The 14,802-nt window shown below is 35.2% G+C and overlaps 1 protein-coding gene across 9 annotated transcripts in view; it reads left to right on the top strand.

Annotated features, from left to right (window-relative positions):
- The window catches only part of UBR3 (ubiquitin protein ligase E3 component n-recognin 3), a 248,075-nt gene that overhangs the window by 140,365 nt on the left and 92,908 nt on the right, over positions 1-14,802 (top strand). For all 9 annotated transcript variants that reach the window (XM_074399504.1, XM_074399496.1, XM_074399495.1 and 6 more), the window contains 2 exons: positions 6,032-6,181; positions 11,781-11,914. In XM_074399504.1, coding sequence (XP_074255605.1) covers positions 6,032-6,181; positions 11,781-11,914 — 284 coding nt within the window. The remainder of the gene's footprint in view (positions 1-6,031; positions 6,182-11,780; positions 11,915-14,802) is intronic.

Raw genomic sequence — 14,802 nt, 5'->3', positions numbered from 1 at the left:
GGGCCTAGAAGCAATGACATTTCAGTAGAAACTGGAATGGGGAGTTATATTCCACCTCCTTGAGGATAAAGGCTCTACATAAAATATTTGGCGTTCTTGTACTTAGGAAACTTACTTATGTTACCTTATTTATTTCGTTCATTTATATTAGTGTGTACTCATGGATATTTCCCCATTACTTACATACCCATGCCCAGGTCTTAGTTTCTGATACAATCCCCTCCTCCCCTGCTGAAAAAAGGAACCTGGGTCCTTGGAGAAATGGTTGATTTTTAAGAACTGGGACAGGGAACATGCAGGGTGGGTCTGATGTATCTTATAGGGCCAGAAAGCAGAGAGATATTCAAAAACAAACAATCCCCACCCCCTCCAGTGATGTTATGGGGTGGGGCTATATCAAGACGAGCACAGGAGCCAAAGAGAGTTTTCAATGGCCAAAGCTAGAGCAATTTGAGCAACAAAATAAATAAAGTATAATGCATTATAACCCTGTGTATAAAAGAAATATCCATGAGTAGGTACTAGTATAAATGAATGAATAAACAAATAAGGGAACATAAAGAAGTTTCCTATGCAGAGGAATATTTCCCCAAGCATTTTATGTAAAGCCTTTACCCTCAAGGAGGTGGAATGTAACTCCCCACTCCTTAAGTGTGAGCTGCACATAATGGCTTCTCTGTGCAGAAAGGGAAAAAGAGTAATTTTAGAGTAGAGAAACTTGGGAAACACTGTCTTAACCAGGTGATCAAGGTCACCGTCAACAGTAGTAATTCATGTTAATATTATGTACCCTTGATATGAGTGATGAGAATGATTCTTCTGTGGTCTTCCTCTCTAAAATCGATAAATGTAGACTAATCATGAGAAAAACATGAGACAAATCTTACTTGAGGACTGTTATGCAAATACCTGGACACTACTCCTCAAAACTGTCAAGGACATCAAAGCACAGAAACAAGGAAAGTCTGAAAAACTATCACACTCCGGAAGAACCTAAGGAGACATGACAACTAAATGTATTGTGGTATCCTGAGATAGAAAAAGGATATTAGGTAAAAATGAAGGAAATCTGAAAAAACCTGGACTTCAGTTAATTTGTCAATGTTATATCAATAAAAATAAATAATATATATTCATTAATTCTGACAGTCATACCATGCTAATGTAAAGTTTAAGGTAAAACTGTGTGTGTGGTACATGGGAACTCTGTAGTATCTTCCAAACTCTGTAATATCTGCAAATCCAGAACTATTCTGAAATAAGAAGATTATTTCTTAAAAAAGAAAGAATGCGAATACTCTTTCTATAGCAACTAAAAAAAGAGGAAAGCAAGAATGATAATAAAAATGATGGCCAGTTGAAGATAATACTGTACATCCTTATCAAAACTAATGATATTATACAGTGGGAGTTTTGCAATATTGGCAGTTATCTGAAGTCAGACTTTTCAGCAGAAATCGGTAAACTAACAGTGTACTTAGTTTATGAATAGTAACTCAGCTGCTAGGTTAGTCTCAAGTACTTCTCAGATGTATTTTTAAATTATGTTATGTTCAAAAGACATTTAGTATTTTGGATTAATTTATGCAATAAAAATTCTCTGAGCCTGACACTGGGCTGCAAACCATACCTTACTCTCTGCTACTTGTGTTTTGCAGTTGCTTATTCCTCTTTCAATTAAAAATGTATTTCACTTGATTTTGAGGGCACCAAATACATCATACCTTTGTCATTTACCCATTCTTCCTTCCATTCAGCCACAAAACCCCACAAACATGAAAGCAAAACATGAAGCTTGAAGATTTTTGATTTTTCTACTCATACTTATTTTAGTTTAAATTAACCCAATTAATTCATGAATAAAAAATTAAGAATAAAGGCAAAGGCTATTTTGTAATTCAAGATTAATTTTATATTAAAATAGGCTCTAAGCATTTTAAACAAATATTAGAACAGGATATTTTATGTAACAATATAAACTGTTGAAGTAGAATTGTGGTATTTTTGAATATGGATACTTTTCACTCTGATGATGTTAAAATTAATGGTTGTAAAATAAGTAGATATTAATGTGAAAATCATTTTGGAAGATGATTTTTTAAATTCCTTAGACTAGAAAATATTCTGAATGAAACACTTTTATCACTTTAAATACTAGTTTTCATGACTCATCTTGGTAAGGGAAGTAAGTACTTCAATTCTTTTGAAAGGTTCCATATTATAATTAACATACAGTAGAATCATATCAGTAAGAAATTGTTGTGTAATCAGCTGTCTCCCAAAATTTAGTGATTTAAAACAACAACCACTAATTATTTTTCATGAGTCAATGAATAGACTCAGTGGTTCTTTGGTGAACCAAACTTTTCTGGAGAAGGCTTAGCTGATCTCATCACCCACAGACCCATGGGCTGAGTTACGGTTCTGTGATCTACTGATTGGTTAACAGGGGGCTTGTATGAACTGGTGGGACAACTTATTTGTGTTCCATTTGGTCTTTCCTCTTCTGGCAGGGTAGCCCACCTGGACTTATTCTCATGGAGGTGGTGGAGTTGAGAGAGTGAGAGCAAAAGAGAGAAACTATGCAAGGTGGAGTTGAAAGAGAGTGAGAGTGAGAGAGAAACTATGCAAGATCACTTGAGGCCTAGTCTTGGAAGGCATATTGAGGCATATTGTTATTTTTGCCACATTGTCTCTTCCTCCTTTTTTTTTTTTTTTTTTTTGAGTGGAGTCTCACTCATTCTGTCATCTCCACCTACCAAGTTCAAGCGATTCTCTTGCCTCAGCCTCCTGAGTAGCTGGGATTACAGGCACACGCCACCACACCCGGCTAATTTTTGTATTTTTAGTAGAGACAGGGTTTCGCCATGTTGGGCAGGCTGGTCTTGAGCTTCTGGCCGCAGGCAATCCACCTGCCTGGGCCTCCAAAAAGTGCTGGAATTATAGGTGTGAGCCACAGTGTCCATCCTTCATATTCGTTTGTTTAAAACAAGTAAAGGCCAGCTGATATTCAAGGAGTGGAGAAATAAACTCTCAATGGGAGGAATTACAATATCACATTGTGAAGAGCATGGATACAGGGAGGAGTGGAGAATTGGGGCCATCTTGGCAGACATTTGGCAAAATGCAATAGCAGTCAGAAGAATCAGCTGCCTCATTCAGATAGATTCTTTTCTGTTCATGTAAAACCAAAGAGATGAATTAACTATTGCTTTAGTTAGTCATCTTTTTTTTTGCATTTATTGTAATGATATCAATTATGGTAATTTAAGTAGTGCTTTTGTTCTAAAAGGGTAAGTGTGAATTTTATAGAGAAACCCTTTTAATTTGAATTGAGTTGAAAGTTAAAGTAGAACTTAAAAATTCCAGAGTTACTTGGTAGCAAGAATATTTTCATTATTAATCTCTAGTAACACTTGGATTTGTCATCTTTGACTGTTACTCTCTCCATTTTGCATCTTTTATTTATTTAGTTTACCTAGATTGTAAATCACTGTAATCTCTTCATTGCATCAATTTGCAGGGCATATCATTTAGATTTTTTTGTTTGTTTTTGGTGTGGAAAATATGTGCAGATATTGCATATTAATAATAAAGATACATTATGTACCTTTAGTATAATACTTGTTACAGAATATACCAAGTTATTAATTTAGAGTGGGACTTTTTAAAAGAAACCTTTTTATTTAAATATACCCATAATGCATGTTTCAGCATTTTAGAGCTCTTTGAGTTTTTACAGATTGTAACTGTATAACCAAATCCAGATTGAGAAACCAGCATCCAAATTGAGACATAAAACATCACCAGCATCCCATAAGCTCCCCTTATAGTCTCTTGTTGTCACTGCTTCTTCCAAGTAACTAGTATCTTTACTCCAGACTCTGTATATTAGTTTTTCATGCTTTTGTTCTTTAAACATTTACATACAGTATGTAATTTTTTTCATAGCTCACAGATAAGTGAGAAATAATAATTACATTTAAATACAAGCATTTAACTTGATCACCAATCCTTTTTAAATCCTACTAAAAATATCAAAATTTGGTACTGGAATGATAGCATCAACCATATATTACCAACAACATTTTAATTCAACATAGGATATAAAGAGCTGTGACTTCCTCCTCTTTTCATAAATAAACAATGAATATAGTTTCTTGAAGAAAAAAGGAACATTAGTGTCTGTAATTTTCAAAGTCAGACTTCAAATAAAAAGTACTCTCCATGAAAATGAGGTCACCTATTTTATTTTCATGCCTTTAGTACTGTATCACCTCACCATTGAAGATTGTCATTGAAGTTTCTTTTAAAAATGGAAAAGGCGACTGGCAGCATCTTGGATAATGTGTTTTGGCATCAGGGTTTCCTTGAGGTTTTCAAGTCTGTTGTACCAAGACTTAGTAAAGACAGAAAATGATCCTTGTGTGTGAGATAGAGTTAATAAAATTGTATTTTTTCAGCACTTAATACAAGACTGAGTTATTTCACTATACTTTGTCAGGTAATCTCTGTGTTCTCCTTTGCACTTCAGGGCAGACACATTCCTTTTTTTTTTTTTTTCTGTACTGTTGTCTCTTATCTTTTCTCTCTAAAGCTCACAGTAATCTCATATTAACTCTTTTTTTTTTTTTAAATGTAGTTTCACTTTTGTTGCCCAGGCTGGAGTGCAGTGGTGTGATCTCAACTAATTGCAACCTCCACCTCCTGGGTTCGAGTGATTCTCCTACCTCAGCCTTCCAAGTAGCTGGGATTATAGGCACCCACCACTATGCCTCACTCATTTTTTTCTATTTTTAGTAGAGCTGGGGTTTCATCATGTTGGCCAGGCTGGTCTCGAACTCCTTACATCAGGTGATATGTGTGCCTTGGCCTCCCAAAGTGCTGGAACTACAGGCATGAGGCATTGCACCTGGCCTCATATCAACTCTTAATGGCCTCTGGTACTTTCTTTCTTTTGAAATCTTCTTTTTCATTTGACCTACTAATGTATTTTCATAGACATTGCACTTTTTGGTTTGATTCCATTCAGGTTTTTTTTTTTTTTTTTTTTGCTTATTTCTTTGATGGTATCTTTTTATTTCCGTTAATTCTAGGCATTTCCCAAAGTTTTGTTTTAGGTTACTGTCCCTTTTCCTCTCAGTCATTCTTCATAAATATCAGATGTATGTTTATCTGCTTGAATTCTTATTTAAAACATCTAAACTTGACATCTTCCTTTTCCTATTTCTGACATGTATTTTTACATATTTTCTCAAATGTGCCTCCATCTTTTAAACATTTCATAAAGCACTTCTGCTTTCCTCTTCTTCCCAGTCTCTTCTACTCATTTCTTTGCCACCAGTGGCAGCATCACTTACCTTCATGAACTCGTCTTTATCTGTAAATTATTATTGACTCAATATTTTATTTTTTACTGTTAATGACATTATATCACCAGAGGATTGCTGTTATTTTCAATGAGTTCTGCTTTATTCATATATAATATGGTTATATCTTGATGATTTCCTTACATAAATAAACATATCTATAGCTGCTGTTTCTGAGATATAATCACTAGAATTGAGAGTGAGAAAGACATCATTTTTTCATCTTTTATATCCTAGTAAATACTACCTTAATTTTCCCAAGAGCTTCATGTTGTTGGGAATGTCGCCTTAGGTGCCTCAAAGAAAATTAAACATCTTCCTTCTTTTTGTAACATGTTATTTAAAAATATTTCTCTTTTGATACAAATAGCTTTGCCTCTGTGTTTTCTATATCAATTTTATATGTGAATGATACAACATTAGAAGTGTATTTAACTGTATTTTAGTTTAAATCTTTCATTATTAAAGTCTTTGCATTATTTTGTCTAACTCTGACTAAACAAACATTTTACTTGAGTAGGGTAATTTTTTTCAGTTTTATTACTATATACTTTATTGGTATTGAAGCTAAAAATTGTTTGAACTTGATTTTTCGCTCACACTTTCATTGAAGAGCGATTTTCCTTCTAAGGAATTAAAGAGATGTAACTTTCTTCCCTCAGATTCTCCCGAGAATGACATGCCTATGGACATCACCACGGCAGAACCACAGGTTTCCGAGGCAGTGTATGACTGTGTTATTTGCGGACAAAGTGGCCCCTCCTCTGAAGACCGACCTACCGGATTAGTTGTACTGTTGCAAGCATCCTCAGGTAAAATCAAAGTAATTTTTTAATGGGAACATTTTAGAGCTGAAGTGTATATAACAGATTAATAAATATATTAAATGAAAATTATCTTTGTCTGCGTATAACTAGGCAAGGGCCAATTTATATCCGTGATAGCAAGGATCAGTTTAGATCTAAATGGCAAAGATTCTTTATCTGATTATATCTTAGTTTCCTGGTCATGAGTGTTAGAAGAAACTCTTAAGAGAGAGATCTTGCCATATGGTTACCCAGTTTTTTTTCTTTAAGATGTGATGGTATATTACCAATGCTAGGTGGCCAATAACTGCGTTCAGTTTTCTTGGTAATTATAATTGTTCTGGCCTGATGTGGCAGCTCACGCCTGTAATCCCAGCACTTTGGGAAGCTAAGGAGGGCAGATCACCTGAGGTCAGGAGTTTGATACCAGCCTGCCCAACATGGAGAGACCCCATCTCCACTAAAAATTCAAAAAATTGGCCTGGCATGGTGGTAATTTTTCTATTTGATTTGTGCTAAATTACAGTCTTTTGATTAGGAACCCTTCAAAACACTGCTCAAATTAAGGGCCTTTAAAGTACATTTATCTACATAGAAGATATTCATTTATGTCCCATCTCACTATTGCTCAGAATACCTGTTGTAAACATTACTAATTTGGGTATCTTCAGTTCTCCACAGGAGAATAATACAATACTGTATAGTCTTTTCATTTTACTAATCCCTACAATCTTTGCAAAACTTCACAAAATCCAAAGTTAAAGTTTTCATAGCACGTCAAAAAACATATATAATAAAAAGAAAGGAAATCTGGAAAGAACTACATATCTAGATTTGTAAACCAAATAATAATGTTCTTGTTTGTGGAAGAATGTAGGCACTGAGATAAAAACATGAAGAGAAGTGGGATGGAGCTGTAATGGAGCAGTTTTTGTATATTTCTGAAATGAAGCAGGTATTAATTTAAATTTGATTGTTACAAAGTGAAGATATTCTAATCCCCAGGGTAAACACTATAAAAAAAAGTTACACACACACACACACACACGCACACAAAAGTAAAGAGAAGAGAATCAACATGTTATACCAGAAAATTCAATTAATTACAAAAGAAGGCAGTAATAGATAACTTAAAGAACAAATAGAAAACAAATAGCAAAATAGAGGAGTTAAATTTTTTAGTAATTACTTGAAATATAAATGCATTAAACTGTGCAGGTGTAGAAGGCAGAGGTTGACAGAATGAATTTTTAAAAATGTGATTCTACAAGAGATTCACTTTAGATCCAGAGACACAAATAAGTTGAATGGGAAAGGATGGGAAGAGATTCCATGCAAATAGTAATCAAAAGAGAGCTGGAGTGGTTGTACTATGAGACAAAATAAACTGTAAGTTAAGAATTGTACAAGAGACAAAGAAGGAGATTATATATTGATAAACAGGCCAATCTATCATGAAAATGTTATACACATATATGATGCAAACAACAGAGCTTCTGAATGTATGAAGCAAAGATAGACAGAATTGAAGGGGGAAATAGATACTTCTAAAATAGTAATTGGATACTTTGATTGATAGGACAACTAAACAGAAGATCAGAAAGGAAACTGAATGCTTGAACAACACTATAAAACAACTAAACCTAACAGACTTACATAGAATTACTCCACCCAATAACAGTGGAATATATATTTTTCTCAATGGCATATGGAACATTATCCTAGGTAGACTATATGTTAGGCCACAAAGCAAACCTCAGTAAAATTTTAAAAGATTGAAATTATTCAAAAAATCTTCTGCGGCCATAATGGAATGAAACTAGCTAAGAATAACAGAAGGAAACCTGGGAAATTCACAAGTATGTAGAAATTAAACAACACACTCTTACTAAACAACCAGTGGGCCAAAGGAGAAATTACAAATGAAATTAGAAAATACTTTGAGGTGAAGGAAAATGAAAATACAACATACTGAAACCTTTAGGATGCAGTGAAAATGGGGAAATTTACAGCTATAAATACATACATTAAAAAAGATTCAAATAACTAAAATCAGAAATGATTTTTGCCTTTCCTACAGACCTCATAGAAACAAAAAGTATTATAGGAGAATATTATGATCAATTTATGCCAAAAAACTAGATGACCTGGATTAAATGAATGACTTCCTAGAAATATACAAACTACCAAATGGACCCAAGAAGTAATAAAACATTCGAACATATTTATAACAAATATTAAAAATCTGACAATGAAAAGCACAGGACCAGATGGCTTCACTGGTTAATTCTATCAAATGTTATAACCGAGAGAGTTGTTAGGAAAGCCCCACACTCTGAAATCTGATTGTGAGTCCTTTATTGCTGGCCACCAAGAGCCAGCTCACGCTCAAAATCTCTCGGCCCCAAGGAAGGGGCTTCACCACACCCAGCCCAAGGATATTCTTTTACATGACAATGGTACCATTATCATTCCTAAGAAATGTAACATTTGTAACATCAAGTATTGTTTATATTCAGATTATCTCAGTTGTCCCTGCAATATTTTTTGTTTCTTATTTACTTCATAAATGAAAATTGTATATGTTTATGGGGTAATTGTGATATTGTATTTTGATATGTATACATTGTGGAATGATTAAGTCAAGCTAATTAACATATACACCACTTTACCATTAGTCAAGTTGATTAGCATATACACATATACACTTATATAATTTTTTTGTGGTGAGAGTCAGTAATATTTTTATAGCAGATATTTCTTGATCCATGATTGAATAAAAGATCAAGCATTGCTTTTCATTGTCATTTCTTGTTAGTCTCCTGTAATTTAGAATGGTTTCTCTAGTCCCTTTTTAAAGTTTCGGAGTCCAGATTGGTTGTTCCATAGAATATCTCCGAGTCTGGATTTGTGTGATTATTTCCTTGTTATTAGATTGAAGTTAAACATTTTTGGCTAGGGTATTATACAGGTGATGTTCCTTCCCACAGCATCACATCAGGAGGTTCACTGTGTCAATTTATCCTGTTTTTGGTGATGCCAACCAAGTTTGATCACTTGAGTAAGCTAGGAGGTAATCTGCAGGATGATACATTAAACCTCTACTCACCCATATACTCTTTTATTTGATTTTTCTTGCCCAGGTCAATGAATGTATTGTGTTATCTATTACCGTTACTATTCTTTTTAATACTCAACTTTTCTTAAATTTTACCAGTCACAACTCTCAGGTCCTTTTAAATCTGCCTCCTCAATGTTTGAACACTTCTGTGCTCTTTTTATCACCCATTCTTACGGGCACACCTTGCACTTTTCCCCAACCCTGGACTCAACTCTTTCTCCAGGGATCTCCTCTTCCTTTTAGTGAGAAATAGTGTATTTAGAAAAAGTTTGTGAATACTGGAGAGTTACAGATTCTAGGCTTTTTCAGTGGACAGATTTAGGAAGCCATCCATTTATCATGAGTTTATTATCATACTGTTTCTTTTCTTTCTTTTACTTTTTTTTTATTATTATGCTTTAAGTTCTCAGGTATATGTGCAGATTGTGCAGGTTTGCTACATAGTTATACATGTACCTTGGTGGTTTGCTCCATCCATACCCCCATTATCTACACTAGGTATTTATCCTAATATTATCCCTCCCTAATCCCCCCACCCCCTGCTATCCTTCCCCTCTCTCCCTGACCACCAGACAGGCCCCAGTATGTGGTGTTCCCCTCCCTGTGTCCATGTGTTCTCATTGTTTAACACCCACTTAAGAGTGAGAACATATGTGTTTGGTTTTCTGTTCTTGTGTCAGTTTGCTCAGAATGATGGTTTCTAGCTTCATCCATGTCCCTGCAAAGGATAGGAACTCATCCTTTTATATGGTAGCATAGTATTCCATGGTGTATATGTGCCACATTTTCCTTATCTAGTCTATCATTGATGGGTACTTGGGTTGGTTCCAAGTCTTTGCTATTGTAAACAGTGCTGCAGTAAACATATGTGGACATGTCTCTTTATAATGGAATGTTTTATAAAGCTTTGGGTATATACCCAGTAATGGGATTGCTGGATCAAATGATATTTCTGTTTCTAGGTCACTGAGGAATTGCCACACTGTCTTCCACAATGGTTGAAGTAATTTAATTTACACTCACACCAACAATATTATTCTCCACATCCTCTCTAGCATCTGTTGTCTCCTGATTTTTTGGTGATCACCATTCTAACTGGTGTGAGATGGTATCTCAGTGTGGTTTTGGTTTGCATTTCTCTAATGACCAGTGATGATGAGCTTTTTTTCCATGTGTTTGTTGGCTGTATAAATGTCTTCTTTTGAGAAGTGTCTGGTCATATCCTTTGCCCATTTTTTGATGGGATTGTTTTTTTTTTTTCTTGTGTATTTGTTTTAAGTTCTTTGTAGATCCTGGTTATTAGCCCTTTGTCAGATAGGTAGATTGCAAAAATTTTTTCCCCATTCTGTTGGTTGCTGGTTTGCTCTAATGATAGCTTATTTTGCTGTGCAGAAGCTCTTAAGGTTAATTAGATCCCATTTGTCTATTCTAGCTTTTGTTGCCATTGCTTTTGGTGTTTTAGTCATAAGGTCCTTGTCTATGCCTATGTCCTGAATGGTATTGCTAGATTTTCTTCTGGGTTTTTATGGTGTTAGGGCTTATGTTTAAATCTTTAATCCATCTGGAGTTAATTTTTGTATAAGGTGTAAAGAAGGGATGCAGTTTCAGCTTTCTGCATATAGCCAGTTTTTCTAACACCATTTATTAAATAGGGAATCTTTTCCCCATTGCTTGTTTTTGTCAGGTTTGTCAAAGATCAGATGGTTATAGATGTGTGGTGTTGCTTCCAAGGCCTCTGTTCTGTTCCATTGGTCTATATCTCTGTTTTGGTACCAGTACCATGCTGTTTTGATACTGTAGGTTTGTAGTTTGAAGTCAGGTAGCATGGTGCTTCCAGCTTTGTTTCTTTTACTTATGATTATCTTGGCTATGCAGGCTCTCTTTTGGTTCCATATGAAGTTTAAGGTGGTATTTTCCAATTCTGTAAAGAAAGTCAGTGGTAGTATGGTGGGGATAGCATTGAATCTATACATTGCTTCAGGCAGTATGGCCATTTTGATGATACTGATTTTTCCTAACCATGAGCATGGAATATTTTTCCATCTGTTTGTGTCCTCTCTTATTTCCTTGAGCAGTGGTTTGTAGTTCTCTTTGAAGAGGTCCTTCACATCCCTTGTTAGTTGTATTCCTAGGTATTTTATTCTCTTTGTAGCAGTTGTGAATGGGAGTTCACTCATGATTTGGCTCTCTGTTTGTCTGTTATTGGTGTATAGGAATGCTTGTGATTTCTGCACATTGATTGTGTATCCAGAGACTTTGCTGAAGTGTTCAGTGTTATTTTTTAAAGTAAATATTGGCATACTTGAAGCTTTATTTAGCCTGTAAAAGAAAACTAGAATACCACTTTCTTTGAGGGAGTCTTTAAAAATATTTTAATAGTGAAAAAGTTTGAGTAGCTTGTGGTAAATAACTCAGCTTTTCTTGGAGTTGGTCTATGGCCTTGATTTTTTTTGATTAATGAGCTTTTATTTGTTGTTAATGTAGTTTTGGGGCAGTGCCGTGACAATGTTGAGCCAAAAAAATTGCCAATCACTGAAGAGGAGCAGATTTACCCTTGGGATACATGTGCAGCCGTTCATGACGTGAGGCTTTCATTATTACAACGTTATTTTAAGGATGTAAGTACTCTTTATAAAATAATACTTTTGTTGATGGTTATTTTGCTTCAGAATTTTATATGTCATTCTTCTACCAAAATAGCATTCTGATGTTAAATTTGAAAGTTTATTAGAAAAAAATTAATATGTGGATAGAAAGAAATAGAAACCTGTTAATAAACATATCAGGTAATAAATGCGAAACCTTTGTTTTAAATGTTGTTTATTATGTGATATACACATTCTATTAAGCGGAATGATGAGTACGGCAGGAATAACAGTGTTTCATTCAACATTGTTTTGTTGTAATGTTGATGAGACAAAAATCAGTTCCCCACAGGGGCCTCTGTCAGTATGGAGTTTGTGTGTTCACCCCATGTCTGTGTGGGTTTTGTCTATGTATTCCAGTTCTTCCTACTTTCTGAAGATATGCTGCACATTAGGTTAACTCATATGTCTAAATTGTTCTGGTCTGAGTGTGTATGGGTGTGGGTATGAATGCATATTGTCATGGGATCATGTACTGCCCAGGGATGATTCCTGCTCTGTGCTCTGAGATGCAGGAATAGGCTCCAGACACCTATGACTGTGAACTGGAATAAGTAGGTTGGAAAATGAATGAAATAATGAAAACATATTATTGTAACATAAAAATTCATAAAGTATATGATAATCATACAGCTGCATAGTAACAATGTGGTATGAAAGGGCTCAATGAGCCTGCATACTTGTTATTGTTTCTTTTTTTTTAATTGCATGGTAATAAAAAGTGCTCCTTAATGATTTTCGCTTTGCAAACATTTATTCCTTAATTTAACCTATCACCACTACTACTGACAGCACTCGTTGATTTGTCAAAAGTTGGGTAGATTATTATCTTACTTGTTTTTATTAACCTTTCTAAATGTATACACACTCCACATTTATTTCAGTGTTTCATATTAGAAATGTTTTGGGTCTTTAGAAGTTTTGGTGATGTTTTTGTAATCAGAAATATACTATAGGAATTTAACTCCTTTTTATATCAATTAGCCTATGGTTAAATTAGTTTTGTTCCACATCATCTGCTTAAAGTCACAGTTTCCAAGAACCTATTGATAACGTTAAGTGAGGACTTAATGTATTAACTTTGTAGAAACTTTTATTATGGTAGGAATATTGTACAAAGATTTTTGCCCCCCTTTTACTTTCATTTAAAGATATATGATAAAATTTCATTATGATACTTTTAAAATGTAAAGTAAGGATGGATTTGATTCATATCTGCTATCACTTCTTATAAACTTTGTAGAGATTTTTCATTATTTTGCATTTAGGGGCTCTGGCACTCATAAGTATCTCAAGATAAACTTTAGTAGCAGCAGCAATGTTAATGTCTTTTTAAAATTTCTGTATTCATTCCTTTTGATGTTTCCTGAGTGGATTATCAAATGGGGTTTCCTTTCTCCTGTTGTAGTTTTTTAAATCTGCTGTGTCTTGAATTAAATAATATCAGCTTAAAATATAAAGTAAAACATTATTTTTAGTTAACTATATGAGATAATTATCTTGATTGATTTCTAAATAGAACTTCTTTCTTGCCCATAAATTCCTTGATTTAAGTACAAGAAATAGGTAGAAGACAGAATACATAATCAGAATAAATAAGAACTAACCTAGTGATGGTAAGAGCCAGAGTAGAGTCAGCTTCTTTAATATGCTAGACTGACAAGAAGGTTTCTGGTGGCTCCTACAGGAGCTGATGGACCTACAGTGAGGTGTCATGTAGAGTATAAAGTGTCCTAGACCAGAAAAACTGGGGTTTGCTCCTGATTCTGCCATTTCTGAGCAATGCGAGCTTGGCCAAATCCCTCAAGCAGTCTGAGACTCAAATTTCCTCATCTGTAAAACAGGGCTGATAATGATCTTTCATGTAGTAATCATCAGGTTAGAGTTACTCTGCATACAATACAGGTCAATGTAAATGTAAAGTGATGTTTTAAATATTCAAGCTATCCCAATTAGGAAGGCTAGGCTAGGCCTTATGGGCAGTTTGGGTTAGGTAATAAGGTCATGATTCCATATATTTTCAGTGACTTTAAAATGAAGTTGTGGTTATTTTGTAGCAGCCTCTGTATGTGCATGTGTATAAATACATGTATATGTGCACACATATTTTTACACTTTTTTCTTTGTTGCTTCTTTGCATATTTTACAGGATACATATATTACTTTATTAATCAGAGACCAATAAATATTTTCTTTTCAAGGAAAATTGGGAAAGTATACTAAGTTCTGCTTTTGCAGAAATTTGCTCCCTTATTTAGAATTTATTTTCTGGTTATAATGACACAGGATTCTTTTGGTGCCGCTTCACCAGGTGGAAATCTCTGTGGCTGGTGGTGCCTCTGCCTGGGCTTTACTTTGGCCCACTGGACTCACTCTACCCAGGCTTGCTGTCAGATTGCACTTGGCTCACTCCCAGCCTGGATCCTGCAGCCACTGCAGTTCCATACTCTGCCTGTGGTGGGGCCAGGGGTGCTGCAAGCAGCTTCCATGGCTGGATGCTAGTATTCAAATGAGGGGGATGCAGTGTCACCAGAAAACTTGGAGACACCAGCAACCACAGAGCCCCAATGGGTTGTCACAGCTTCTGCTTGGGGAATGCTGAGGTCTGGGCTCCCAGAAGGGTCACAGCTATTCAGTCCTGTAGTCTGGTGAATGGGAGCGTGCCACAACTCTTTTCATTGCCACCACCCACAGCTTGGTGAGCCAGCCAGGAGCATTTTACAGCCCTTTGTGCTCCTGCCATTTGGCAGGTAGGTTCTTGTACCACAACCAAGAAGAATGAGGTACGTGGACACCAGAGAGTCAGGAAGGCAGAGAAGAATTTTATCAAGTGACAGAAAAGATCTTAACAAGAGGGACCT

The sequence above is a fragment of the Saimiri boliviensis genome, chromosome 5 (assembly GCF_048565385.1).
Source record: "Saimiri boliviensis isolate mSaiBol1 chromosome 5, mSaiBol1.pri, whole genome shotgun sequence".
Classification (NCBI taxonomy): Eukaryota; Metazoa; Chordata; class Mammalia; order Primates; family Cebidae; genus Saimiri; species Saimiri boliviensis.
The sequence above is the reverse complement of the archived record's forward strand: the minus strand, read 5'-3'. Positions and strand labels throughout refer to the sequence as shown.